Source organism: Eucalyptus grandis, chromosome 5 (assembly GCF_016545825.1).
Source record: "Eucalyptus grandis isolate ANBG69807.140 chromosome 5, ASM1654582v1, whole genome shotgun sequence".
NCBI classification, from domain to species: Eukaryota; Viridiplantae; Streptophyta; class Magnoliopsida; order Myrtales; family Myrtaceae; genus Eucalyptus; species Eucalyptus grandis.
In genome coordinates, this window is record NC_052616.1 from 797,916 (window position 1) to 823,258 (window position 25,343).

General features: G+C 41.0%; 3 protein-coding genes and 1 long non-coding RNA gene across 5 annotated transcripts; 1 reads left to right on the forward strand and 3 right to left on the reverse strand.

The window, feature by feature from the left end:
- Positions 1-6,108: 6,108 nt before the first annotated feature.
- On the forward strand, positions 6,109-8,783 carry LOC104443395. 2 transcript variants are annotated; one of them, XR_005550782.1, is made up of 3 exons: positions 6,109-6,487; positions 6,719-7,776; positions 8,254-8,783. It is a non-coding gene; the product is annotated as an uncharacterized LOC104443395 (long non-coding RNA). The 2 variants fall into 2 exon arrangements; XR_005550783.1 differs by having other exon boundaries at positions 6,722-7,776.
- An 8,434-nt stretch (positions 8,784-17,217) lies between these two features.
- Positions 17,218-17,927, reverse strand: LOC104445891 (hevamine-A). Its single transcript, XM_039312752.1, has 2 exons — positions 17,902-17,927; positions 17,218-17,732 (listed from the first exon to the last, which is right to left on the reverse strand). The coding sequence occupies exons 1-2, from the start codon at positions 17,925-17,927 to the stop codon at positions 17,249-17,251; spliced, it is 510 nt and encodes a 169-aa protein (XP_039168686.1). The 3' UTR covers positions 17,218-17,248.
- Positions 17,928-18,750: 823 nt separating this feature from the next.
- Positions 18,751-20,371, reverse strand: LOC108959423 (hevamine-A-like). Its single transcript, XM_018873047.2, has one exon. The coding sequence runs from the start codon at positions 20,273-20,275 to the stop codon at positions 19,388-19,390; it is 888 nt and encodes a 295-aa protein (XP_018728592.2). The 5' UTR covers positions 20,276-20,371; the 3' UTR covers positions 18,751-19,387.
- Positions 20,372-23,036: 2,665 nt separating this feature from the next.
- Positions 23,037-24,179, reverse strand: LOC104443397 (acidic endochitinase). The gene has a single exon (XM_018872957.2). It carries the CDS (start codon positions 24,132-24,134, stop codon positions 23,241-23,243), a length of 894 nt encoding a protein of 297 aa, XP_018728502.1. The 5' UTR covers positions 24,135-24,179; the 3' UTR covers positions 23,037-23,240.
- Positions 24,180-25,343: the final 1,164 nt, after the last annotated feature.

Consider the following 25,343-nt stretch of genomic DNA (forward strand, 5'->3'; position numbering starts at 1 on the left):
TTAAGAAGGATTTGGACCAAATGATGTTGTCCAATCCATTGGAATTATTTTTAAGAGATCTGAGCAATCTAGAGGAAAGATAGTCTGATCCTACTATATTAAAAGATCAGCTTCCTCTAGATTCGATTCTTCCAACCAATTCAGACTCAAGCTCAGAATTAGATTCGATATCTCTCTCATCTTCCTCTTCTTTTTCAATTCCCCATATTGAATCATTTTCTATTATATAGGCTACTTCTTCAATATTTAAGACTAACCCATCAGATCGGGAAATGGAAACAAATCCTTCTAAACAGGGGTTCTCCAACTAGGGGTGAGCGTGGTTCCCGGGAACTGGAACTGACCCAGGGGACCGGTTCCGATTCCAGGTTCCCATCGGAACCGGAACCGGAACCGTAACCGGAATCGGTTGCGGAACCGGTTTAGGGCTCTAAAATCAAATTTCAGACCTCACACACACAGCCACGACTCACGCCGCTCGAGTCGCGCCGCGAACGCCGCTCGCCCTCGAGGAGGCCGCCACCAGACCCCGCTGGACGCCAGTTGCCGACGCTGCTCGCCTAATCCCTTGCCGCTCGACGCCAGTCACTGCCCAAATCCGTGAGTCACGCCACTGGACGCCGCTCTGAGTCTCGCTGCCGGATGCCGCTCACCTTCGAGGCCGCCGTCGTCGGACGCGCCGCCGACGCGGCTCGCCCGAACCTCGCCGCTTGACGCCGCCGCCGACGCCGCCGCCTGCACCCATATGCAATTGTACCTCGCCTTTTCGATCTCGCCGAGACTCGACCGCTTCGGTCAAAAGATCGACCGCCCTCCATTGCCGGTCACGTGGGCTTCCCGTTTCTTGATTCCGGTTAGATTCTCGGGGGCTCGTCCGTTTCTCCGTATTTCGTGGGTCGTGCGCTGTTTCGATGAATTTTTCGGTTTTGGGTATGTGGGAATTGTGGGATGGTTTCTTGGGTTCGATGAGTTCCGTGGAAAGGATGGTGTTGTGGGTTCGTCGGCCTTTCTTTTCTTTTGATCGAATTCACGATGCGTTTTTCGCTAAACTTCGTCGGCCTTTCAGGTAAATATGGTCTTCAGTCAGCTTGTGAAGATGCCACAAGACAAGTTCAGTATTGATGGTTAAATCTTTTGCTATATATTTCCTTATGTAGGTGGTAGTTGCTCCAATTCTCTTAGGATCTTATGTTCCTGTTGATGCCATTAAACTGCCGATCAAGACCTTGCGGTAAATATGGTCTTCGTTAGCTCGTGAAGATGCCAAGCTTTCCTCTCTTGTACATCTTCAGCAATGCTTATTTTTTCAAATTACTATTTCTTGCTTTAGGTGAAGTGGTAGGTTGCCTTGTTAGAAATAGTAGCTCTTTGATATTCTAAAGTGTGTGCTGTAACTACATTTCGAGCAAAGCTTTTGATCTATTCCCCGGATGTGTAGTACAGTAAATTTAGCAGAGCATCCACAAGTTATTGAAATTCATTTTGAGATAAGTGAATTTGTCATGTAGGATTGATTTTCACAAAGAAAAATGATTTTTTGGGCCTTATGCTACGTCATAATCTTCCTTAATTTGAGTGAGCAATGACACTTGTGTTGTTCTTTTGCATTAATTTCATTGTCATAATCATTTGAACATGCAAGTTTTGAGTTGTCGCAATGATTTCATTTTCTCTAATCCATTCTTATGTACCTTTTCTTTTGCAGCATTAACCCATTTAGGCTCATTGGGTTCGGACTTTCGGTATGGACTTCAGCTGCTTCTCATATAAGACTTTTTTTAAATGCTTTGCTCCTATTCAATCAAAAGAAAGACCGTCGACATAGAGACGCCTTCCCTGTGAAACTCAAGGTTCTTCTTGTTATGTTTTACTTTTGGAGACATATCACTATGTTTATGTCCGCTTATTATGTCAACTCGATATCTCATAGAGCAATGGCAAGATTTCAGTATGATTGTTTGCAATCTATTACTGAACAAAAGACCTTGTCCTTCAAGTTACCGTAGAGTATGCGTGTACGTTATAATTCAAATTTGAAAATGAAAAAAAAAAAAAAAAGAACCCGTGGAATGGAACCGACCCCGGAACCCGTGACAGGGGTAGGTTCCTGTGTTCTGGTTTTGACGGGTAGGTTCCAGGGTTCCAAATTTTTTGGAACCCGTACCTGAGGGTAGGTTCCAGGTTCCGGACGGAATCGAACCGGAACCCGGAACTGCTCACCCCTATCTCCAACCAATTAACTCATCCCAGATCCCTACTTCTCTAAACAGTTTTTCACCCTATAAGATTCCCTATTCCAAATGGCTAGAAAGATTTGAAGAATTTTATTCTTGGCTAAACACTCTAACCCTCACAAATCAAAACAAGTATGATGTCCTTTTTGAATTCATTATGAGGTTTACAGGTAGCCTTAAATATTGATGGCAATTAATTCCAAAATAAGACCAAGTGCATTTTCTGCTTTAACAGACTTTGACCAAGCTATTTTTTTTTTATTTATCACTTTTTTGTTGGCAAATTTATTGACCTCCATGAGCTTAAAAGAAGAGAGTATTTTGAAAGAAAATGCTGTTCTCTAAAAAAAAAAAAAAATGCATCTCGACAAACATGATCAATCAAACTTTCTTACAATCTTGGAGCTAATGCAAACTTGAGTAGGTTTTCTTAGCCTCCATTCCCAAAGAGCTTTCACAGCAAGTTGAGATATCTTTTCTCAATAAGTAAAGAAGAATTGTAGATATTCCCTTTGGAGAAAGACAACAAGAGATCCATCTTTGCCTCGATGATCTGTGCCTCAGATTCCAGATGATGAAAACTTACATCAAAGACAATCGAGAGCTTGATGGTGCCTGTTGTCTCAAAATATGAAGATCAAATATTCTAAAAAAGATTGTGGTGGCTCTTGTGGGAAGTATTCCAGAGAGAATAAGCATTTCAAGAAATATAGAGTTGAAAGATCCAAGCATGAATCTAAGCATTTTTGAAGAAAGAAAAAATGGCGATTCCTGTAAAGAAGGAAAGACCGCATGGATTGCAAGAAATCAACTCGATACTTCCTCTCTAATAAGAAATGTCATTTTGCCAAAAACTGCTCCCAAACGAAAAAAAGTCAAAACCATTTAATACATCACATTGAGATTGAAACTTGTGTTTCTCTTGAAAATGATAATGTATTCATTTGAAACTTAGTACCATCGAGTTTTCTGAATCGCGAAAACTCGATGGTACTACCTCACTCATTTACTTCCGCCAAGGTGTTTGGACGCCATTATTCATGCTGAACATAAGATCGTTCTAGAAGACACGCGGGCTGATTATTCCATCATTTTGGGTTTTGCGGGAAAGGAGGAAACGGTTGATGATGGGAGGCAAAGCGAGCTTGTCGCCGATAAGATGAAGTCCGACACGACCATGAGGGTAAGATAGAAGTTGAGGAGCAATTTCCTCTAATGTCCTCTACTATGTTGAAGAAACTGGTTGGTTCTTCCGAAAACAATGGGAGGAAATGCGGTGGTGATCCATCCAGGTTAGTTATGTTGCCACATAGCAGCAAACGTGCTTCAGAATTCAAGTGAATTAAGTTTCTCATTGAGTAGCACAACCCATTTCATAGCATGCCTATATCATGATCTAGGTAAGGATGTTGCTCCTATACAATTGAAAAGAGAGAAGGGGCCACCTCCCCATAAAGAGACGCATGAACACTCTTCTTCTCTCAAATAGACCTAAAGATTCAGTTTGTGAACGAAAGAACCAGAAGTAAAACCATTGCAGCCATGGGCCAAGAAAGGGCACGGTATTCTCACCGCAGCATCAGATGCATCAATAGTTTGATATATATAGCTTGCTCAAATTGCCTGTATGCCTCCCAGATTTTATTGCCGGCATTTACATGAAGCCCAGCTGCAGTAAGAGCATGCTCAAACAAATTTCTAGCTTTCGAGACACCAGCAACCGAGAATTCACACACTGAAGGATCACTTTCTTGCACAAAGTTTATGTAGTCATACCAAAGAGGAACAGACTGAAACACGAAAGAAAAAATGTCAGTTGCTCGGTCACAGGGCAATATCGTGCGTGTAAGTCATACATGGACAGCAAAGATTCCAACTTTTTCATCAATCAAACGAAGTGACTAACATCGTAACCGGCACTTCAACTTTGAGTAATTCCTATATCAGATTACAGCCCCAGTGACATCACAGAAATTATCCTTCTTTCCAGCAAAATAACTCTAAGGATCATAGGTTTTAAAGTCAAAAGCCCAAAATATAGTTGAGGCTTTAGCTACTTTGATCATTCTTCGTTAGTCTCCTCTCTCCCTCTTCGATTTCATGATGCATGCTAAATTATGGGTTTGTAACCCATTTTGACAACTCTGGTAATATCATCAGTCATGTTAGTGAGAAAGTACTTTTATGTACGAATACACAGCATGGTAGTGTGATGTGATATAACGTACCATGTGGTAAGAGTTCACCCACTTGGCAATATTTATGTATGCATCTCACTTTTGATTAGCTTTTACCACGTGTCATTGTCATGCGATATATTCATCACATAAAATACTATGTTCATGTTAAAAAGGTGTTGGATCTAAATCGATCTAAAATATAATTGGCAAATAGCAATCGGAAAAACAAATGAAAGTTCGTTCATTGGTTCCAACTCCATAATGAAGCAATCAAACTATCACCAAAAAAAAAAATTCTTTGAAAATGGATTGCATGTGAGTATGTGCAAAGGGTGTGCCAGCTCTTCAAATCAAAATACGATGTAGAAAAAGCTACGTTGAGCTAAATGATAAGGGAATTAAAGTGCTTGAAAATTGAAATTGCGAAGATTGAAATTAAAGGAAAGAATCTTAACTAGAGCAATGGATATTGAAATTAAAGTACAAACACTGAAAATGAAATTACCTTAAAATAATTTGAAAGTCACAAACGCATGCTCAAACAAGCACATCAAAATGAGCACTAAATTGTTATATGATAATGCACATGATCAACAAACTTGACCCTAAAATACTGAAATTGAAGAAGATGCTACATAGGAAAGTTGGTAGAGTTTTGGCAAAACTCAAGCGTCTCTTCTCCCTCTATGTTTTTCCTATTTTATTTTCATGCATTTCCACGGGTTTTCGCAACAATCGTTTCTTCTACAAGCCCATTTGTAACCGGAATTTTCATTGCATTTAGAACACACGATGGTTTCCACCTAAAATTTTAGAAAATGGTACCCAATTAAACGGAAACTCAACTCCCATCTGGCGTCCACGGAGACATTGTGCACGTGGACAGCTCGTTTCAGCACTGGATGATACAACCGTTTCTTCTAAACTCCACGACAGGAGCAGATCCATTGAACTTGGCTTCCCACGTGTGTCGGCTTTAACTCCTTGAGATAGCAGATCCCGTGAGCCGCCGCTCTTAGTTCAAAAGCCCATTACAGAACAAAGAACAAAGGTCATCTCTCTCGACTCTTGAGCGAGATATCTTTTAATATGCTTCCGCCGGTTTGGGAACCTTTGTCGGAAGATCCAAGCGAAGTGAACCCCAGCGATGAGATTTGGTAAATCTCTTTCAAAAACCGCCAGAAGCCACTGGTCGATTCTCTTAAGATGTTTCATGATATTAGACCTTGCATAAGTTTATCTTGGATGATCTGCAGTAGAGGAACAGATGTTCAGAGTCGAACTGGATCGTGACTTCCTTTTGTAGAGATTTTCTTGTGGGAACCTTTTGACATATGCTAGGTTCTGATCTTTTGGAACTTCAGATCTGTGTCCATAAAATAAACTCGGTTGTTGGATAAAGACCTGTTATAACCGCTCTTGACTGTTTCACCTGTACTGATCCAAATTTGATATCAGGTTTGGGGGAAGTAAAGGCTATTTTGTCCTCAAAAAGCTGTTGAATGAGAAAAATTAAAGAAAAGGGAGAAAGGATTCCTCTCCTCTTGGAAAATATCACGAAGTGAAGGAAATGTCGAAATTCCGGATGATTTTCAGAGTTTCGACGTGACTCAAAAGCTTTCTCTCAAATAAACTCAGACCTGCATTGGAAAATATCACCATGTGTCCTTTTCTCATTTCCTGCAAAAGCTCTCTCCGCATTCTCTTCCAGCGACAATCGCCCAATCCGTATCGCCCCCATAGACCCATCGATCCGGAGCTCCGATCGCTGTCTCGTCGGGCCCAGGGTTTCCGCCGGCCGGATCGCAGCGGCCTGATGGGCTCGGACGGAGGAGATCCCAGCGGCGCCCGGGCGCCCGCCGGGGAGTGGGAGGGTGGTGCGGCCGGGGCGGCGGTCGCGATCAACGTCCGGTGCTCCAACGGCTCCAAAATCGAGGTCCGGGCGAGCCCGGAGGTCAACGATCGGGGCCTTCAAGGCGGCCCTGGCCCGGGACTGCGACGTCCCCGCCGATCAGCAGCGGCTAATCTACAAAGGCCGGATTTTGAAGGACGACCAGACCTTGGCCAGCTACGGTACGTTGAATTTCCATCCGCTCGGTGCTTCGCGTCAGGTCGTTGTCATCGATTTTGCGAGGCTTCTGTTGGTATGGCGGTGATTGTTAGGCGCGTTTGGCTGTCTGTGTAGCTCTTTGGAAGGTTGGTTGCGGTTGGGTTCTGATGGTTACGCCATGCCCGGTTACTGAATGTGGATGTTTGGGTTCTGCGTGTTAATGATGCATGATGTTTTCATTCTAAATGTACTAGCAGCGAAGAAGATTAGCGTCTGTGAAGAAGAAGATTTGGACTTTCAATGGCGAAGAAGATGAGCGTCAGTGAAGAAGAGCCGAAGAAGAAGGGCGAGCGAAAAAGGGAGAGTGAACAGCGTGCCTCGAGACCTTCAAAGATGAAGAAGAAGATCTGGAACTTTGATGGCCAAGAAGATGTGTGTCGTTGAAGAAAGCCGAAAGAAAAAGATGAGCGAAAGAGCGAAGGGAGAGAGCGGCGTAACAGGCTCAAACCTAGCCCAGGCCATGGGGAGAGTTAATTTGTATTGGAGTCTAGCTTTGCTATTCCAAAAAATGATTTATGAGTTGCAATCCCTCATGCAATAGAGTCTGGGCATTTTATCTGGAAGATTCCATATATCCAGGCAATGAATCAATCTCTTTTAAGAGCATTTTCCCACTTGAGCTCTAGGACATTGGGTACAGAGGGTTACAGGCCTAACAGGTTTCACGCCGTAGAATATGGGGAAAATCGTTTTCCCATGACCTGATTTTTCCTTGCTCTCCACCATTGCTGGAAGTGTTGTGGGAATGGTGGAGAATAAGGAGAAATTGGGTCGTGGGAAAATGATTTTCTCCATATTATACAGCGTGGAACCTCGTGATGTTAGACTTGTAACCTCTGTACCCATAATGCCCTATAAGCTGAAGGGGTGGATTGAGTCTGAGGAAGTAAAAGCGTGGGAAAATGCTCTTAAAGAGGTTGGTTCATTGCCAGGATATATGGAATCTTCCAGGAAAAAGGCCCCACTGCAATTGTAGGAGGGATTGCAACTCATAAATCATTTTCTGGAATAGCACAGCTAGACTCCAATAGAACAAACTGGATTACTTTGTTTTTGATGTTGCGCTTTAAGTACAAATTAACTTCAAATAGTTGATCTGCAGTTCAATGGGAGTGGCTATTGCTTTGTCATATAGTATCCGCCCAATGATAAACTCGTGCCTTTTCTTTTCTAACTGAAACAAGTTTACTTCTGTGGCAGCATATTGGATGTCATCCATGCAATCGTTGAAGATGTCATGCACAAGGTGAAGGTAAACCGCGTGCATGTGAACATACTCATTAAATTATTGGTAGTTGATCATGTGAAATTGCTTGAATATATTTCCTCGGTAGAGTGTTCACCTTAAGAAGATGTAAGACTATTCAAACTAGTCTGGAGTATGCATTGCATGGCATGGCAAACAACCTTACCTTAGAGGTAGTTACGGAAGTAATCAGTCGTGATTTTTGATGATTTTTGTATCCCTATGGAGATTGGATTAATATTGCAAATGGAGTATAATCATCCGAAGGTTGATCACATTCCATTTAATGCTACATCCCAACTTATTGAACGGTCAAAGTGTTGTATCAACATAGGTCGGATCATTTACTAGGTATGACTGGTGCGTTTTCTGTGTTGTTTCTGAAGTGCAGCAAAGAAATAAAAAGGAAAATTAAACCCGATTATTACACCTTTTTCATTTCCTGCGGCAGCTTTCTTGTTTACAATTTATTTGCTCATGTAGGTAAACGAGGGAATTGACAAACAAGTGGAGGACATGATGCACTTACTTGATTTAGAACTCTATTCTTGATGTATGAATAGTTGGAATCTGGGGGAAGGATGGGTCGGCAAGACCCCTCTTGCCGAGGTCATTTATGAGCAAATTTCATCTCATTTCGACAGTTGTAGTTTCCTTGCAGATATTGGGGCAGTGCTGAAACAATCTAGAGGTATTCAGCTTTTGTAAAGCAAGTTGATGTCTGATATCCAAGACCAAGGAGATGAGTTTGATCTAGTTGCAAAAGGAGGAGTCTATTTTCTTGAAGAAACATTACCGATGATTAAAGTACTAATTTTTCTTGATGATCTGGACATATGGTTGCATTTCAATGAAATTTTTGGAGAAGAACGTGACTTTTTTGGTCATGGATTTAGGATAATTGTCACCACTAGTAACAAATTTGTTCTTTTAAAATCGCCACCTCAACGGTTGGATTGTATTTACTGTATCGGCATGATGAATGATAATCTAGCTCTTGAGCTTTTCAGTAAGCATGCACCGCAACGAAATCTTCCAATTTCAGATTTTGATGAAATTGCAAGAGGTATAATCGATTCCGTGAATGGGATCCCATTATTTATCAAAGTAATTGGTATACTTTTTCCAGAAAAGTGGTGGAAGAATGGACTGCACTTAGGAAGCTAAATTTGCAACCTGGTCCATATGTTGAAAAGATTTTGATGGCTGTTATGAAGAATGGAGCAAGAGCAAAAAGAGATATTTCTTGATATTGTTTTTGGAAGAATGGGATAGGAAGATTTCTGGTCCATATGTTATTTTTATCAAAGCAAAAATAGATATTTGTTGTCCATATGTTATTTTATTTTGAAGAATGGAGCAAAGAGCAAAAAAAGAGATATTTCTTGATATTGTTTCCAGAAAAGTGGTGGAAGAATGGACTGCACTTAGGAAGCTAAATTTGCAACCTGGTCCATATGTTGAAAAGATTTTGATGGCTAGTTATGAAGAATGGAGCAAAGAGCAAAAAGAGATATTTCTTGATATTGCTTGCCTCCTTGCTGATGTGGATTGTCAAATTGCTTCATTTATGTGGCATAATCCTAATCTTCTACCTTTTGATGGAGTTGTTGCACGTGGTGTCATGTCCCTGGTAAAATTGGAAATCATAAAGCACTAGAAATGCACCTATTTTCCAATGATCTTTTGATCATCACCTGTGGAGAAAGACTTATGAGCTTGAATGTTTTATATGGACTCTTCTCATCCATAAAATGATGTTGCCTTATATGTTTTATATGGACTCTTCTCCATGGAATGATATTGTTGCTTGGGTTCAGATTAATCTGGCAAGACTATATGTTTTTTGTCTTTAAACTTACGAATGTGTCACGGGCCGATCGATTCCTCTAGGCTGAGCCGTGTGGCCTTAGGATTTTAGTCCTTCCTTTCAACACTTGACTCACAAGGATCTTGAGATAAATTTATAGAGAGAGAAGTTTTGATTTTGTATTTCATTTGAGATAAACTTCTAGAGAGAAGCTCTGATTTTGTATTTCATTTGAGATAAACTTTTAGAGAGAGAAGCTATGGTTTTGTATTTCATTTCTGAATGAGATGAGAAAACTCTAGATGAGAGGAGACTCCTATTTATACAAAAACAAGGCAAATCGTATCCATAGATCTCTTCTCGATCTAGGGTGGAGATTACATTTCCTCAACTACCAACTATCCACATTTATTACACACGAATACATTTACAGTATCGCCCGTTCTCAGGAGTATTCTTGAATACTCAAGAAAACCCTAACAGTCGGGTATACAAGCCGAGGGTTGCTTGATCTGTAGTCGTGTCACGGCCGGCCCATAAGAACCTCTTGGATCGGCTTTCTTTCGGGCCGTGACAAATGTATCGTCACAATGACTACCAAGAGTGAACATTTATATCAAAACATGGATGGCAGAGAGGGTGAGCTGGTTAGAAAGGATCTAGTAAGATCTAGTAACGATCGTTAGTGGTTATTGATTTTGGCATCTTACTTCATCTTGGTTTAAGATCACAAATAGGTTGTTTTAGGTAACTTTTGTTCAGCTTGAGCTTCTTGCGTTGGCATGGGACATCGGTGCTCAATTTTGTTGATCCTAGGTCAGCTTCTCACCTTTAACCTGATATGGCTTATCCCAATACAATCATTTCAGAGTGCCTGCTGTTTTTAGCGGAGTCTTTTGTAATTCAACTTCGTGAGGAAATGTGAATGGAGAGCAGGGAATTATAGTATCCAGGTTCAGAGCGGGAAGCGGGCATTGAAACTGTGAGGGAAAGGTGTTGTATGAAAGGAAGAGCTTGCCGGGTTAAGTTTGGCTTGTGGCTATGGGGAATTCAGAACAGATGATACGTGAATGAAAGTTGGTGATTGGAAGATCTCATTTGTTTGTGCTAGGGGGGCAAGAATAAACATATCATCAGCAACTTCTCGCCTTCAGCATGTAGCAGCGCCTAGGAGCACATGGTGGAACTGGCGTTTTAGGTCGGGTAGGTTGGGAGGGAGGGAGAGAGAGAGAGAGTCACGCTGCGGTTATCTTTGGTCCTTGGAAGTCCATCCCAAGCTTCTAAATTATAGCAGAGGTGCACAAATCATGTATACCATTTCAAAATCCATACTGATATGGATAATTTCACATTGTCGAGGGCTTGTTTGGTTATGGCAAGTAAAACCTGAGTGAAATTAGGATCATGAGTCTCTTTCTTGCCAATGTTTGGTGAATTAGAATGAGACCGAATGGAAATGAAACCGGAGAAAAAAATGTTGTATTATTGCATTTTCATGACTATGGAGGAAGGTGGAAATACATGAAACAAGAACACGGACAAGTAAAAAGAGCAACAAGTGGATAATGGATCATTAGCTAAGCCATTGATTTGGTAATTTTAAATGAACAAATGTAACTTGGTAAGCACACTTAGCTATCTCTTTAGAAATTTGAAATGATCAAATTCAAATCATAGAAAGCCATATTCCAATTTCGATATGTCATCCAATGCCAAAAATTTCAAATTAATATCAATTCTCATCCCTCGTAATGCATTTCGATTTCCTTAACATTTTATTTTGATTGTCTCCTTCCTTTTCCAAAATAATCCAAAGTCAAATAAACCACGGCTGACATTGTTTCCCAATCCTGAATGTCTAAACACACAGCATTTTGTGGCGAGCAGACGAAAATACCCTTAGAAACCACCCCTTTTTTGGTCGAGCACGATGTGGATGACCACACTGTAACAAGCAGAACTTAAATGAAGTTGAAAGTGGGTTTATAATATACCCGTTAAAACCCTTATGGTTTGGGCTTTTAACTTTAAAACCTATCATGACCTATACTTTATGTTTGAGGTGGCCCATTTATATAAATAAAGGTTAGATTATGGGTCCATGACCATTTTGACAGTCCTAACACATATCACTAGTTATGTTTGTGAGAAAGAACTTTTATGTACGTATATGATAGTGCATCAATAACCTTTACACACGTGCTGAGCGTCCACCCACTTGGCAATTTGTTTTTTTTTTGGTAAAAGGTAAGAACACTTGGCAATTTGTTTGTAAGGAGAAAAATAACAAAAGTACTATAACTTCATACGGTACTTACTTAAATATTATAACTTTTTTTTTTTGCTCACTTAAGTGTCATATTGGAATAAAATGGTTATTTGAGCGCCAATTTTGGCAAATCATCCTATGTAGATTTTTTAAAATTTTTCGATTTTTTTGTTTTTCTTTTGCCTTTTTTTTTTTTTGCACTATTTTTTTTAGGGCCGGTGAGGGTCAAGCTAGTTGTGAAACCCTCACTAGAACTAGGCAAGGTGGCGTCACCCGCGATTGCCCAGAGCTGGCGAGGGCCTTCACAGCCAAATTTGTGCGAGGCAGCCCTCACCCAATCTGATGACCCTTGCCAGCCCTAGAACAAAAGGGAAAAAATTGAAAATAAAAATAAAATATATTAACAAATTGGAACGTAAAGTGACTGGTGTCCACACCGATTTTTCAACGAGACAAATCGCCGATGGCACTCAAGTGATCGATTTTTCAAATTTATGACACTCAAGTGAGCAAAAAAAAAAAAAAGTTATAAAACTCAAGTAAACGTTGTATGAAAGTTATTACCCTTGTATGTATGTGTCTTGTTTTGTATTAGTATACACCACGTGTCATTATCATGTGATGTATCAATTACATAAAATATTATGTTCATGTTAAAAGAGTGTTGGAACTAAATTGATCTAAAGAATATTTGGCAAATAGCAGTTGGGAGAACAAACGAAAAAGCTTGTTCACCGGTTCCAACTCCATAACGAAGTGGTTAAACTATCAAAAAAAAGGTTCTTCGAAAATAGATTGAGTATGCTTGTCAAAAAAAAAGAAAAAAAGAAAAAAGATTGAGTATGGATGTACGGTAAAGAGCGTGCCGGCTCTTCAAATCAAAATGTGATGTAGAAAATGCGACGTCGATCTAATGATAAAGAGATTAAAGTGCTTGAAAATTGAAGTTGCAAAGGTTAAAATTAAAGTAAAGCATCGTAACTAGAGCGATCAACATTGATATCAAAGTACAAACATTGAAAATAAAATTACCTTAAAATAACTTGAATGTCACGAAAGTATCGACGCTTAAACGAGAACATCAAAACGAGCACTACTACATTGTTATATTACAATGCACACGATCGACAAACTTACCCTAAATTAATACTATGTTGCAACCTAATCCCGGGTGCACCACCTAGGATTTGGCTAATGGATTACTAAGCCTAAATTTAGCTCGGGCTCTCCTAAGCCCATACCAATTCGCAACTTCTTAACATGTAAATGATTTTTCAATTATGAGTCACCACTAATTTATTTTTGGTAGGTTGATTAGAAACCCAAGTAAATAGCAGAAGATCTACTTTACTCCTACGAACCAAAGACTTTGGCTACGGGAACTTGATTACCCCTTTCGGTACCTTTTTCTTTTACTTCGAAAAAATGTTTTGCAGGCGGCTTAAATTAATTTTAATTTACTTTCTTAACATGTGAGGTGATCATGCAGATGCGTAAACCACCAATTTAACACCAAAATAAAAGCAATAAATAAATTATGAGACTTACCTCATAGCAACGAAAGTATTTTAACTAAAATGACATGCAACATACAACCTAACATGAGAACTATATGTCACGCAATATTTATTAAATGACCTAATCAAATGAAAGTAAAAGATTAATGCAACTATTTTAACACATCACACATTACGTGACACAAGCATTTTGTGTTTTCAATTTCACAACGTGCATATGATTGACAATCCGATTTCACACTCAAAATAGGACTCGCATTCGCACGGAAAAATCGCTAATCCGATTTTACGCTCGAGATCGATTCACGATTTTGTTAAAAATTGGCTAATCTGATTTCATGCGCGAGATACAATTCGTCAATTTCGTAGATGGGTATCAATCACATCTTGCTTGATTTGCCGTCGTATTGTTTCAATTGATTTTGTTTCTGTAAAAGAATATATATTTGAGTTAGATCAGGTTCATATTAGAATATTGCTTGTTTTAGGGTTATTTGGCATGTTTAGAATAGGAAATTTATTTATTTCGAAAATTTTAAAATAAAATACCAAAAATATCTTTTTATAATAAATTGAATATTTATTTCTAGGATAGTTTGTACGTTTAAATATTAGGCATATTTAATTCCGAATTTTAATTAAAAACGGATATTTCAAATAATGAAATGGAATATTCGGAAATCAAATAAAATAATTTTTTTACCTAATCCGAATATTGGTTTTCAAATTTGGACTTTGTGCAATCGGACTAGGATTGCAATCGGCAGGCAACAGGGTGGTGGATGGTGACTGGCGGTGGCTCGTGGTGGCGATTCGCTGCAGACGGTGGGCAACTCGCAGCTCGTCGTCGACGGCGATCGTGCCAATGGACCTACAAAAAAGAAACTTTGCGGGGATCAATCGGTTCAAGGCAGGGCACGGCGGCAACTCATGGACTGCGGAACAAGAGGGACGGTTCGGCACGGTGGCGTCGCGCCATAGATGGACAGCACTCCTCGTGTGTGGCACGGATCAAAGCAGCAACGGGTCGTCAGGGGATCAAGGTCAACTCTACGTTGGCATGCACGCAGGAGGAACGGGCGAGACAAGGGAGCGCCACCCAGCAGATCGTCGTGAATCTTTGGCTTTCTTTCCTCCTTTCTTTTTGCTGCGGATCTCTCTAATTGCGAGGCCCCAAGAGAGCCAGAAGAGAAACCCACGATTTTCAATGAGCGGAACCCCCCTCCTTTGTCTTCTTCTGGCCACCCTTCTCTCTTTCTTCCTTGGCCTCTTTCATCTTGTGAACTCCTTTCCTTCACGCTTTTTCTCTTTGTGTGCTCTGGAATTTTAATTGCTGGCATGTGGATAGCCGGGGGAGGCGCGGACTGCAATTGTGAGAGTTAGGTGCTGACTGCTGAGGCATTTGAGTGGCTGAGAAACCGCGCTTATTGAAGGCGACTAATGGAACATGGATGGAGCTGCAGCTTGGGCATGGCCTTAGTGATCTCCTCCATCCCACCTCTTCAAAAACTCTATGATAATTTTGGATGGTGGAGGAGGCGAACCTCGACGGGCGCCACCCATCACCACGAGTGTGCTATGCCGAAAATCTTGGCGGCCTTTTTGATGGTTCGGGAACTGCGGGCGTTGGGCCGCTCCTTGCCCCCACAAGGTTTAGCCTGCTTGGTTTCCAGATGACAACCGCAAAACCCGAGTCGAAGAGGCATGGACACTCCGACCATTAGAGAATTAAGATGCGACTGACTAGCCAAAAAAGTCACAGGAAGTACTTCAGTTTATCAGTTTGATTCAATCTAATCAATGCATAATGGAGACCAAATCAAATCGAATTGGATTTGTGCTGTTCAGTTCACAAGCCGAAACCGCACAAGCACCTCCAGCAAACCAAACCGGTAACTTCTCTTTCGTTTCTCACCCTCGTTGAAGTCCACAATGTGAAAATTACGTTAGGTGCTCTCTGACCACCACGTTGTCGTCCACCCAATCAATCATAAAACACAAAGATCAGCACGTCGAAACGGCAATTACCTTCCCCACTTGGTGAATCGAAGACAAATTTCTTTTTTTTTTCCCAAAAAAAAGGAAAAAAAGAAGGAAAAGAGAAGCAGCAAAATGTGCAGCTTCTCTCCAGTCATTTTCTCCAATTAAGTTGGAAGCCCATGTGCACAATCTCTGCAAGGGAAGGGGAATCAAAGCACCCAAGGAGTCACGAGCAAAACACAGCCAATCGAGAGCGGCTTGTGCATTTAATTTTCCCACCAACAAAAGGGGAGAGAGCACATGGCGATGTTCCGCCCATGGGAAATTGGCAACCATCTCACTCAAACAAAAGTTGGGATCGAATCATTTAGTGACGAGTGGGGGCCCACTTCTTCCCGGAGGACCCCGGTTCCGGTGGTGGTGGGCCCACCTCCGTTGTCCCTTTTGTCATCGGCACCAAAAAGATCCAACGGCAGCTCACCACCCACCCTATTGCTATTGGAAACACATATATTTAAGGCCAAAAATAATTTTCGTTTTTTTTTTTTTAAGATCACCATCACGGTCCCGTGACCCTCCATTCAGAATTCGACACGTGTCTTTCTCTTTAAATGGGATCCGACGATAAAGCCTTTCTTTTTACCTTCTTGCGATCGAATAGCTTGAATGTTGCAATTGATGCTGGCTTATTATGATCAGCTGGTTTTGAGATCCTCTTCCCTTTCTTCATTTTACTTGTTTTCAAGTATCTCTGCATAAACACTAGCGAATCTAACTGATCCTGCGGATCTCATCTTGTTTTAATGCCCTGTTCGGTTCATCCCTACCAACTCCCTATGCCCTCCTTGCATCTCATCTTACTCGTACATGATCGAAGGTCTTTTTTTAAGGCCTTGCTTTTGGAACTTTCTTTGAATATTTTACCGTGCACCGATCATGATTAATCTGCAGATGTGCCCATCATTAAATCAATGAACTGTAACCACCTTTGCGTGAATGTTTGGAGGTGCAAATCGTCAAAAACTATTGCGATCAATACTATTTGTTGAGCACGTCCTTAAATCATATATCTTTTTTATCTTCAAGGTTTTGAACAACCATTGATGACCATTAAAAGTACGACTCTTGACGGTAGATCGTATGTTGATTAAATGTGTAGATCTTTATGACTTAATATACGGAAATTTTCACTTCCCTCTATTTTTTTCCTTTGGTTGCTTTGTCCCTGTCCGGCAGGTTCTATCCTTCATGGAGCTGAAAGGCTGGCTCTGACCTATTGGGTCGCTCGAATATAATCATCTCATACTAAAAACAAATCTTTAGGAAGGACACTTCCCTATTATAGTGAACTTGCTTGAAGGTTTCCCACCTTTGGAGAAGTTGATTATAACCACGAACAATGAACTTTGCAGTAACATGGTTGATTATGCTCGGACTCCTCCTTATTTGAATTGTTCGAGATCTACATTTCAAATTTGATGTCCTTTAAAAGGAAAGGACTACCGTCGATCCCACTTCTTAAAATTGGTAAACCATGTCCATACAACATTTTTCATCTTCTATTCATGACTTGAGGGATTGGAAATTAATCTCGATGAATGGTCTTGGGACGCATGAATTACGTTAGAAATTTGTGCTTGAAATGAAACAGACCCAGGCTAATATATATGCAAATTAAAATGTTTATCAAGTTGAGTATAATATAAGAGTGGATCTCAATATATATTATCCCACAATGACATGATTATTATATTTGACATTAATTGGTACACGTATACACCATGACCAATATATGTGATTACATAAGGTGATTTCTCAGGAGTACGAAGACGTACGTGTAAATAAGAAATGTAGCTTATTACATGGTAGTATTAAAGGTAAAATTCACCCTCAAACGGATCCTTAGACGGATCCCTTGATGGAAGAGCTGTATCCAATTTGATCATCATAATATTTGGACCACAACATCACGCCCCCATACTTGGCAGATCCTTTAATGGCGGGCAATACTTTGGAAGTAAGGTCCGACACAGGGATGAAACCATTGTTAGCTGCTTCCGTAGATGCGAGCAATCCCAAAAAGATTTTACCGGCGGTATTTGAAGTCCATTGATTCCATGCATCTTGGAGATTAGCGATGTTCCCAGAACTGTACTCGCATGAAGGATTGTTGTAAAATTGGACCCAAACGTAGTCGAATAAGCCTGTTTGAAGGGCACCTCCAAGCCAAGCATCTGGGTAAGGACATTGAGGGTTTGCAACCAAGTACACCTCCTTCCCACTGTTGCTATATGCAGACAAGGACCTAGCCAGATCATCCCAGTGTTGATTTGTGCCTCCTTCGATGTCGAAATCGATGAGTCTCTTCGACCTTCTTCTGTCGACTCTGAGAGTTATACAGAAAAATCCCAGAGTTTCAATTTCAATGTCTCCCTCTCTCAGTTATCCCCTGCCCTTCTACATGCTGATGAGCTCTTTGCCGATGGCATCATAAAACCTTTTTTTGCCGGTAAATCAGCCAATCAGAACTTTCAGACGTCCAATTCCTTGAAAACCTGCCCAACCCGTTCTCTCCATTCATTTGCTAGAAACACTATCTTCCCAGCCATTCGGATTCATCGGCGTGCATTCGATGGCAGGTAATTTTTGTCTCCTGTATGTAAATTTGCTTTATGATTGATGCTATTAGAATTGTCCTACTTCCTACATAAGCAGCTGTCTCTAGTAGTAATAATTTTTTGATGTCGAAAGTATTTCTTATTTGGCCATAGTGTGTTTAAGCTCACACCATAAATTGTACAGAAATTTTAAGGTTAATAATGTGAATCCAATGGACAAGCTAATTAAAGTTCGTTCTTGTTCGAGAACTAGAGAGATCATGAAAGTTGTCTGATTCTTGCTCTAGTCACCGTGCTGTTAGATCTTCGTGGGTTCTATCCTGATCCCAACATTGCTTGCGAAATGCCTCACTTGGATTCACGAATACACGGTTCTTTCAAGTCTGCAATTGCAAATCTTCTTATGGATTACTGCTATTGCATATACTGTCAATCTCACGATCGTTTAATGAATACTAGGACAATCTCATGAAGCTGGCCAGTTTAATGAGATAGGAAGTTTTTCAATGTTCGCACGAGGAGGGCATTAACAGTTGGTTTCTCAAGACCTACTATATTTTCTCATGTGATAAAAGCACCAGGAAACAGAAAGATAAGGAAATTTAACTGTGGCTTTCTCAAAACCTACTATGTGCTCTCATGTGATAAAGCAGGGCGCAATCAATCTCTCTCTTTCCCATCCTCCTTTTGAATTTCCTATTTGGGAATTTTCCATCTCTTCTCATCCTAGAGCCTTGCATTGCAAAGCCCTTGAATGAAATCCAATGGCGGACTGGGACTGTGACCGCATAAGCCGTTTGCCGGCTCACCCAATCCACTGCATGTTTTGCTTCTCCAAAGTCGAAGAGGTGATGATACTCTGCATTCTATTGAAGGCACTGCTTCACCTCTGGACCACGAGCCATTGCCTCATTTTTCTCCCCCATTCTCTGGAATCTTTCGATGTTGCTCCTTGATTGTTTCTGGGGTTTCATGAACAGAGTTTCGGTTTTCAATTCCCCACCCAAGAAATAGTTGGTAATTTGTAGCTACGGAATAACAAATGATGGCTTTACTTTGCACATTTCAGCTCTGCATTTGCAGTCGTTTTAATCGGGAACTTCATGGTGGTGGTATTGATAGCCATATTAGATAGAGCAGGACCTGTTCGAAACATGTTATATTGATTGTTGCAGAGACTGAAAAGTGCTGCTAAATTTTCCATTGGACGCTGGTGCCTTGGGGTGAGCAATCATTCAACTCAGCCTTGCCCTTTCATTTCTCAATTTCTATGGTACATGTAGGGTGCGATAAGAGACTTGTTTTCCTTGGTAAGGTTTCCTGTTGTTAAATGTGTACAGTGTTTTCCGCTTAAAAAAATTCCAAAGAAAGGGGATCTGATGCAAATATATTGAATTGGTAGTACTAAAGGTAAAATTCACCTTCAGACAGATCCCTTGATGGTAGAGCTATATCTAGTTTGACCATCATAATATCTGGACCACAACATCACACCCCCATATTTGGCAGATCCTTTAATGGTGGGCAGTACTATGGAAGTAAGATTCGATGCAGGAATAAAACCACTACTAGCATCCGCAGACGCGGGCAATCCCAAGAAGATTTCTCCAGCGGGAATCGAAGTCCATTGATTCCATGCATCTTCGAGATTACCCATGTTCCCAGAACTGTATTCGCATGGAGGATTGCCGTAAAATTGGACCCAGACGTAGTCGTATAAGCCTGTTTGAAGGGCACCTCCAACCCAAGCATCCGGATAAGGACATTGAGGGGCTGCGGCCAAGTACACCTTCTTTCCACTGATGCTATATGCAGACAAGTACCTAGCCAGATCATCCCAGTGTTGATTCGTGCCTGTTGCGATGACGAAATCAATGCCGTCGAGCACTGCATCCCCAAGCGGTCGAGATGAGGACTGGCCTCCCAGGAAGTTGTCCCACAGATAAGTTGCGACGTATCTAGCATCCTCGGCGGAAGGAGATAGTAACCCCACACCTCCTCCGATCGAGAGCATCACCTTGACTCCCCTAGCTTGGCAAGACTTGATCTCAGAGCTCAAGCCGGTGCATCCTCCGCTGGAAGGATCGCAGTGGCCAGCGACGTTGATCATAGGAGTCTGGCCGTTGCCGAAGACATTAAGGAAAGCTAGGTTCACAAACTTGTAATTTCCAGAGGCACAAGCTTCGGCTAAAGTGCCTTCGTTGCCGTTCTGACCCCAATAGATAGCAATTCCTCCGCCGTTGATGCCAACCACAAGAGCCAAAATCATTGAAAAGAGAAATGCTGGCGAGGTTGAAGATTTGGAAGCCATGTTCGGTGTTTCTCTCTTCTCACTTGGTATAAGCTCTCCACTCAAGAAATTCACTTTTTTATTTGGATTTTAATTTCTTTATCTATCTACCGAAGGAGGCACATGTATTTTGGGGGGTCTCCGCTTTGTGTCGCCAGAGGACTTTTGTGTGTTTGTTTTTTTATTGCTGGAGATGTTTATCCAAGTTTGACCGTCCAAAAGCGAAGCGTGTGGGGCCAGCGTCAATGAAAAAAAAGGCCTAGGTTTTCTTTCCGGACACGCTGCCCAACAGTTCTTTCCACGAAGAAGCCGTAGTGGATTTTCTTGAAAAGTGTCAAAGGAAAATTGTCCAAAAATTCTTTTAAGTATATTAAGTGAGTATTAAGTATTTTTTTTTTTTTTTTTGTCAACTGAGTTTTTTTTTTTTTTGTCGGTTTTTGTCAACTGAGTTTATTAGATCAATTTTGATCGGAATTCACTAATGTGGACACTAATCGTATTATGTAACATGACCAACGTTGATGTTAATAATTTTTATTTGTTTCTCTTTTCCTTCTTTAATTTTTTTTATTACTATGGCTGGTGAGGGCTCTCGTTGACTAGTGACGAGGGTCGCAACTTCCTCACCGACCATGAGCAAGGATGTGCAGCCCTCGCCTGCGACTACGATAACCTTTTGAATGAGTGTCAAGGCCAGCCTTGCCCAAATCTAGGCGTGTAGCTTTTCGGTTTCGGCTTCCTCTTCGCGACATTGACGATCATCTGCTCATCGTTCCAATAGGGCAAGAAAGTTAAACCAATTCTCTTAAAGGAAAGTGTGATTTTTGAGCAAAGGATGGTGAGATTTGAGGGCTAATTTTTGCCAAATTGGGAAGTGACTAAGGGACACATATTCTGGACATTCTCGGCCAAGGAACAATAGGGAAAGTAGAGAATCGAGTGGTCCAAGGCGGCTAAAGAAATAATGTAGATTAGAGGGTAAACCACGATTGGTGGGTGGACTAAACAAAAGAGATTTTGGGAGTCTTCTACAAGGGAAGTTTCAATGAAAAAGCGGAAGGGAAACAAGGGCTGAAGCTCGTGGGAGGTGGGCGTGACTTTTCCATAAGGAAAGCAGTGACCTGTGGGAATCAATAGGCGGATTGGAAAGGAAAGATAAGAGAAAACACTGGTCAAGGATCTCTCATGCCATTATATCTGCCCATGATCATGCTCATCCTTTTTTAAAAAAAAATTCAATCCAACCGAAGGAGATAAATGTTGGAAAAATGTTAACTTCAAATTTGGATAGAACAATGAAGCTTCAAATTTCGATAGAACAATGAAGTTGGATTATTAGACATGACTTTTTTTAAGGAACCATTTACCTCATACAACAAAGTCCTGACTGAAAATACTATATAGCAATTTTAGTATTTTTTTTTCAGGATCTCTCAAGAGGCGATGATACTTTGCATTCTATCGAAGACACTGCTTCACCTCTGGACCACGAGCCCTTACCTCATTTTTCTCCCCCACTCTCAGGAGTCCTTCGACGCTCCTTGGTTGTCTCTAGGAAACAGTTGATAATTTGTGGATTTTCAATTCTGCACCCACGAAACAGTTAATAATTTGTGGCTATCAAAATAACAAAAGATGGCTCTACTTTGCCCATTTCAGCTTCACATTTGCGGTCGTTTTAATAGGGAACTTCAAATGTTGGTATTGATAGCCATATTTTAGATAAAACTACCTGTTCTAAACATGTTAGATCGATCGTTGCGGATACTGAAAAGTGCTGCTAAATTTTCAACTGGACGCTGGTGCCTTCGGGTGAGAAATCATTCAGCTCAGCCTCCCCCTTTCATTTCTTAATTTCGATGGTACATGTAGGATGCGATAAGTGACATGTTTTCTTCGATAAGGTTTCCTGTTGTTAAATGTGTACAGCCTTTTCTGCTTAGAAAGAAGTTCCAAAGAAAGGGAATCCGATACAAATATATTGAATCAGTATCATCTTACTCGTACATGATCGGAGGTCATTGTTTTTAAGGCCATGTCCCTGGAACTTTCATTGAATATTTTAACGTGCACTGATCATGATTAATCTGCAGATGTGCCCATCATTAAATCAATGAACTGTACCACCTTTGCGTGAATGTTTGGAGGTGCAGATCGTCGAAAACTATTGCGATCATATATGTTTAGTATTTGACCATTAGAAGTATGACTCCTGACAGTAGATTGTATGTTGATTACATGTGTAGATCTTTATGACTTAATATATGAAAATTTTCGCTTCCCTCTAATTTTTTTTCCTTTGGTTGCTTCGTCCCGATCCGGCAGGTTCTATCCTTCATGGAGCTGAAAGGCTGGCTCTGACTTATCGGGTCGCTCGAATATAATCATCTCATACTAAAAGCAAATCTTCAGGAAGGACACTTCCCTATTATAGTGAACTTGCTTGAAGGTTTCCCACCTCTGAGAAGTTGATTATAACCATGATTATAACCATGAACATGGTTGATTTTGCCCTGACTCCTCCTTATTTGAATAGTTCGGGATCTGCATTTCAAATTTGATGTCCTTTAAAAGGAAAGGACTACCGTCGATCCCACTTCTTCAAAATTGGTAAACCATGTCCATACAACATTTTTCATCTTCTATTCATGACTTGAGGGATTGGAAATTAATCTCGATGAACGGTCTTGGGACGAGTGAATTAGGTTAGAAATTTGTGCTTGAAATGAATAAAGACCCAGGCTAATATATATGCAAATTGAAATATTTATCGAGTTGAGTATAATATAAGAGTGGATCTCAATATATATTATCCCACAATGACATGATTATTATATTTGACATTAATTGGTACACGTCTACACCATGACCAATATATGTGATTACATAAGGTGATTTCTCATGAGTACGAAGACGTACGTGCAAATAAGAAATAAAGCTTATTACATGGTAGTATTAAAGGTAAAATTCACCCTCAGATGGATCCTTAGACGGATCCCTTGATGGAAGAGCTGTATCCAGTTTGATCATCATAATATTTGGACCACAACATCACGCCCCCATACTTGGCAGATCCTTTAATGGCAGGCAATACTTTGGAAGTAAGGTCCGACGCAGGGATGAAACCATTGTTAGCTGCTTCCGTAGATGCGGGCAATCCCAAAAAGATTTTACCGGCGGTATTTGAAGTCCATTGATTCCATGCATCTTGGAGATTAGCGATGTTCCCAGAACTGTACTCGCATGAAGGATTGTTGTAAAATTGGACCCAAACGTAGTCGAATAAGCCTGTTTGAAGGGCACCTCCAAGCCAAGCATCTGGGTAAGGACATTGAGGGGCTGCAGCCAAGTACACCTTCTTCCCACTGCTGCTATATGCAGACAAGGACCTAGCCAGATCATCCCAGTGTTGAGTTGTGCCTCCTTCGATGTCAAAATCGATGCCATCGAGCACTGCATCCCCAAGCGGCCGAGATGAGGACTGTCCTCCTAGAAAGTTGTCCCATAGATAAGTCGCAACCTGTTTAGCATCGTCGGCGGAAGCGAGATAGTAACTTCCCGCGCTTCCTCCGATCGAGAGCATCACCTTGACTCCCCCAGCTTGGCAAGACTTGATGTCGGAGCTCAAGCCGGTACATCCTCCGCTGGGAGGATCGCAGTGGCCAGCGAGGTTGACCACAGGAGCCTGGCCATTGCCAAAGACAACGAGAAAAGCTAGGTTCACAATGTTGTAGTTTCCGGAGGCACAAGTGTCAGCTAAACTGCCTTCGCCGCCATTTTGACCCCAATAGACAGCAATTTCTCCGCTGTTGATGCCAACCGCAAGAGCCAAAATGATTGAAATGAGAAATACTGGCGATGCTGAAGATTTGGAAGCCATCTTTAGTATTTCTTTCGACTCACTCGATATACCTGATTAGAAAGTCGGGAATTAGGGGCTTTTTATAGGAGAAAGATGGAGCCCACCTATGACGTCCATGTTTGTGTTGTTTGGGAGAGTGCGTCGCTTGGCACATGGGCATTCTGATGAATATCTCATCAACTAGTGATTGTGGATTAAACCTGTTAAATTATGTTTTGAGCTCGAGTCCGCGTGAGAGGAATCTCAAGAAATTCACTTTCTTATTTGGATTAGAATTTCTCCAATTATCTAAGGAAGGAGGCACACGTATTTTGGGGTCGTCGATTCCTTTGATCAGAGGACTTTTGCGTGTTTGTTTTCCACCGCCCGGAATATTTCTCCAAGTTTTGACCGTTCAAAAGCAAAACGTGTGGGGGCAAGTACCGGAAAAATGGACGGCCCAGGATTTGTCCCCTGAGCATCTCCTTAGAAAGAGTGTCCCCTGACACACGGCCGAACAGTTTTTTCCACGAAGAAGCTGGAGTGCATTTCCTTAAAAAGAGTGTCCCCGTCGACCGACACACGGCGGAACGGTTCTTTCCACGAAGAAGCCGGAGCGGATTTCCTTAAAAATAGTCAGAATTGTCCAAATGATCTTTTTTAATTTTATTACTTAAGTACTAAACACATTCTTTTTTTTATTCTTTTTTTTTTTTTTTGTCAACTGAGTCCATCTTATTGATTTTGATTGGAATTTGCTGATGTGAATGCCAACTGACTTATGTAGCACGATTGCGCTGATGTAGATGATTTTAATAAAAAAAAATTTTGAGGGCCCCAACTGTTAGCAAAGGTCGCACATGGCCGAACAGATAGGAAAAGAGCATTTCCTTAAAAAGAGTGTCTACCGACACACGGCCAAACGGTTCTTTTCACAAAGAAGCCGGAGCGAATTTCCTTAAAAAGAGTCAGAATTGTCCGAATGATCTTTTTAATTTTATTAGTTAAGTACTAAATACTTTCTTTCTTCTTCTTTTTTCCAACTAAGTCCATCTTGTTAATTTTGATTGGAATTTACTGATGTGAACACCAATCGTCTTATGTAGCATGATTGTGCTGGATAAATTTTAATAATTTTTTTATCTTTTATTTTTTGAGTGCCCCAGCTGCTGGCAAGGGTCGCGACTTTCTTGCCTGCGGCCGTGATGGACTTTTGGGTGAGGATTGCGGCCAGCCTTGCCCAGATGT

Bases quoted from the DNA above. Each gene is read 5' to 3' on its own strand.
- LOC104445891 (XM_039312752.1), bottom strand. From the start codon at position 17,927: ATGAATGGAGAGAACGGGTTGGGCAG. The intron at 17,733-17,901 runs GTTTTCAAGGAA...TATAACTCTCAG, and splicing joins GGAGAGAACGGGTTGGGCAG to AGTCGACAGAAGAAGGTCGA.
- LOC108959423 (XM_018873047.2), bottom strand. From the start codon at position 20,275: ATGGCTTCCAAATCTTCAACCTCGCCAGCATTTCTCTTTTCAATGATT.
- LOC104443397 (XM_018872957.2), bottom strand. From the start codon at position 24,134: ATGGCTTCCAAATCTTCAGCATCGCCAGTATTTCTCATTTCAATCATT.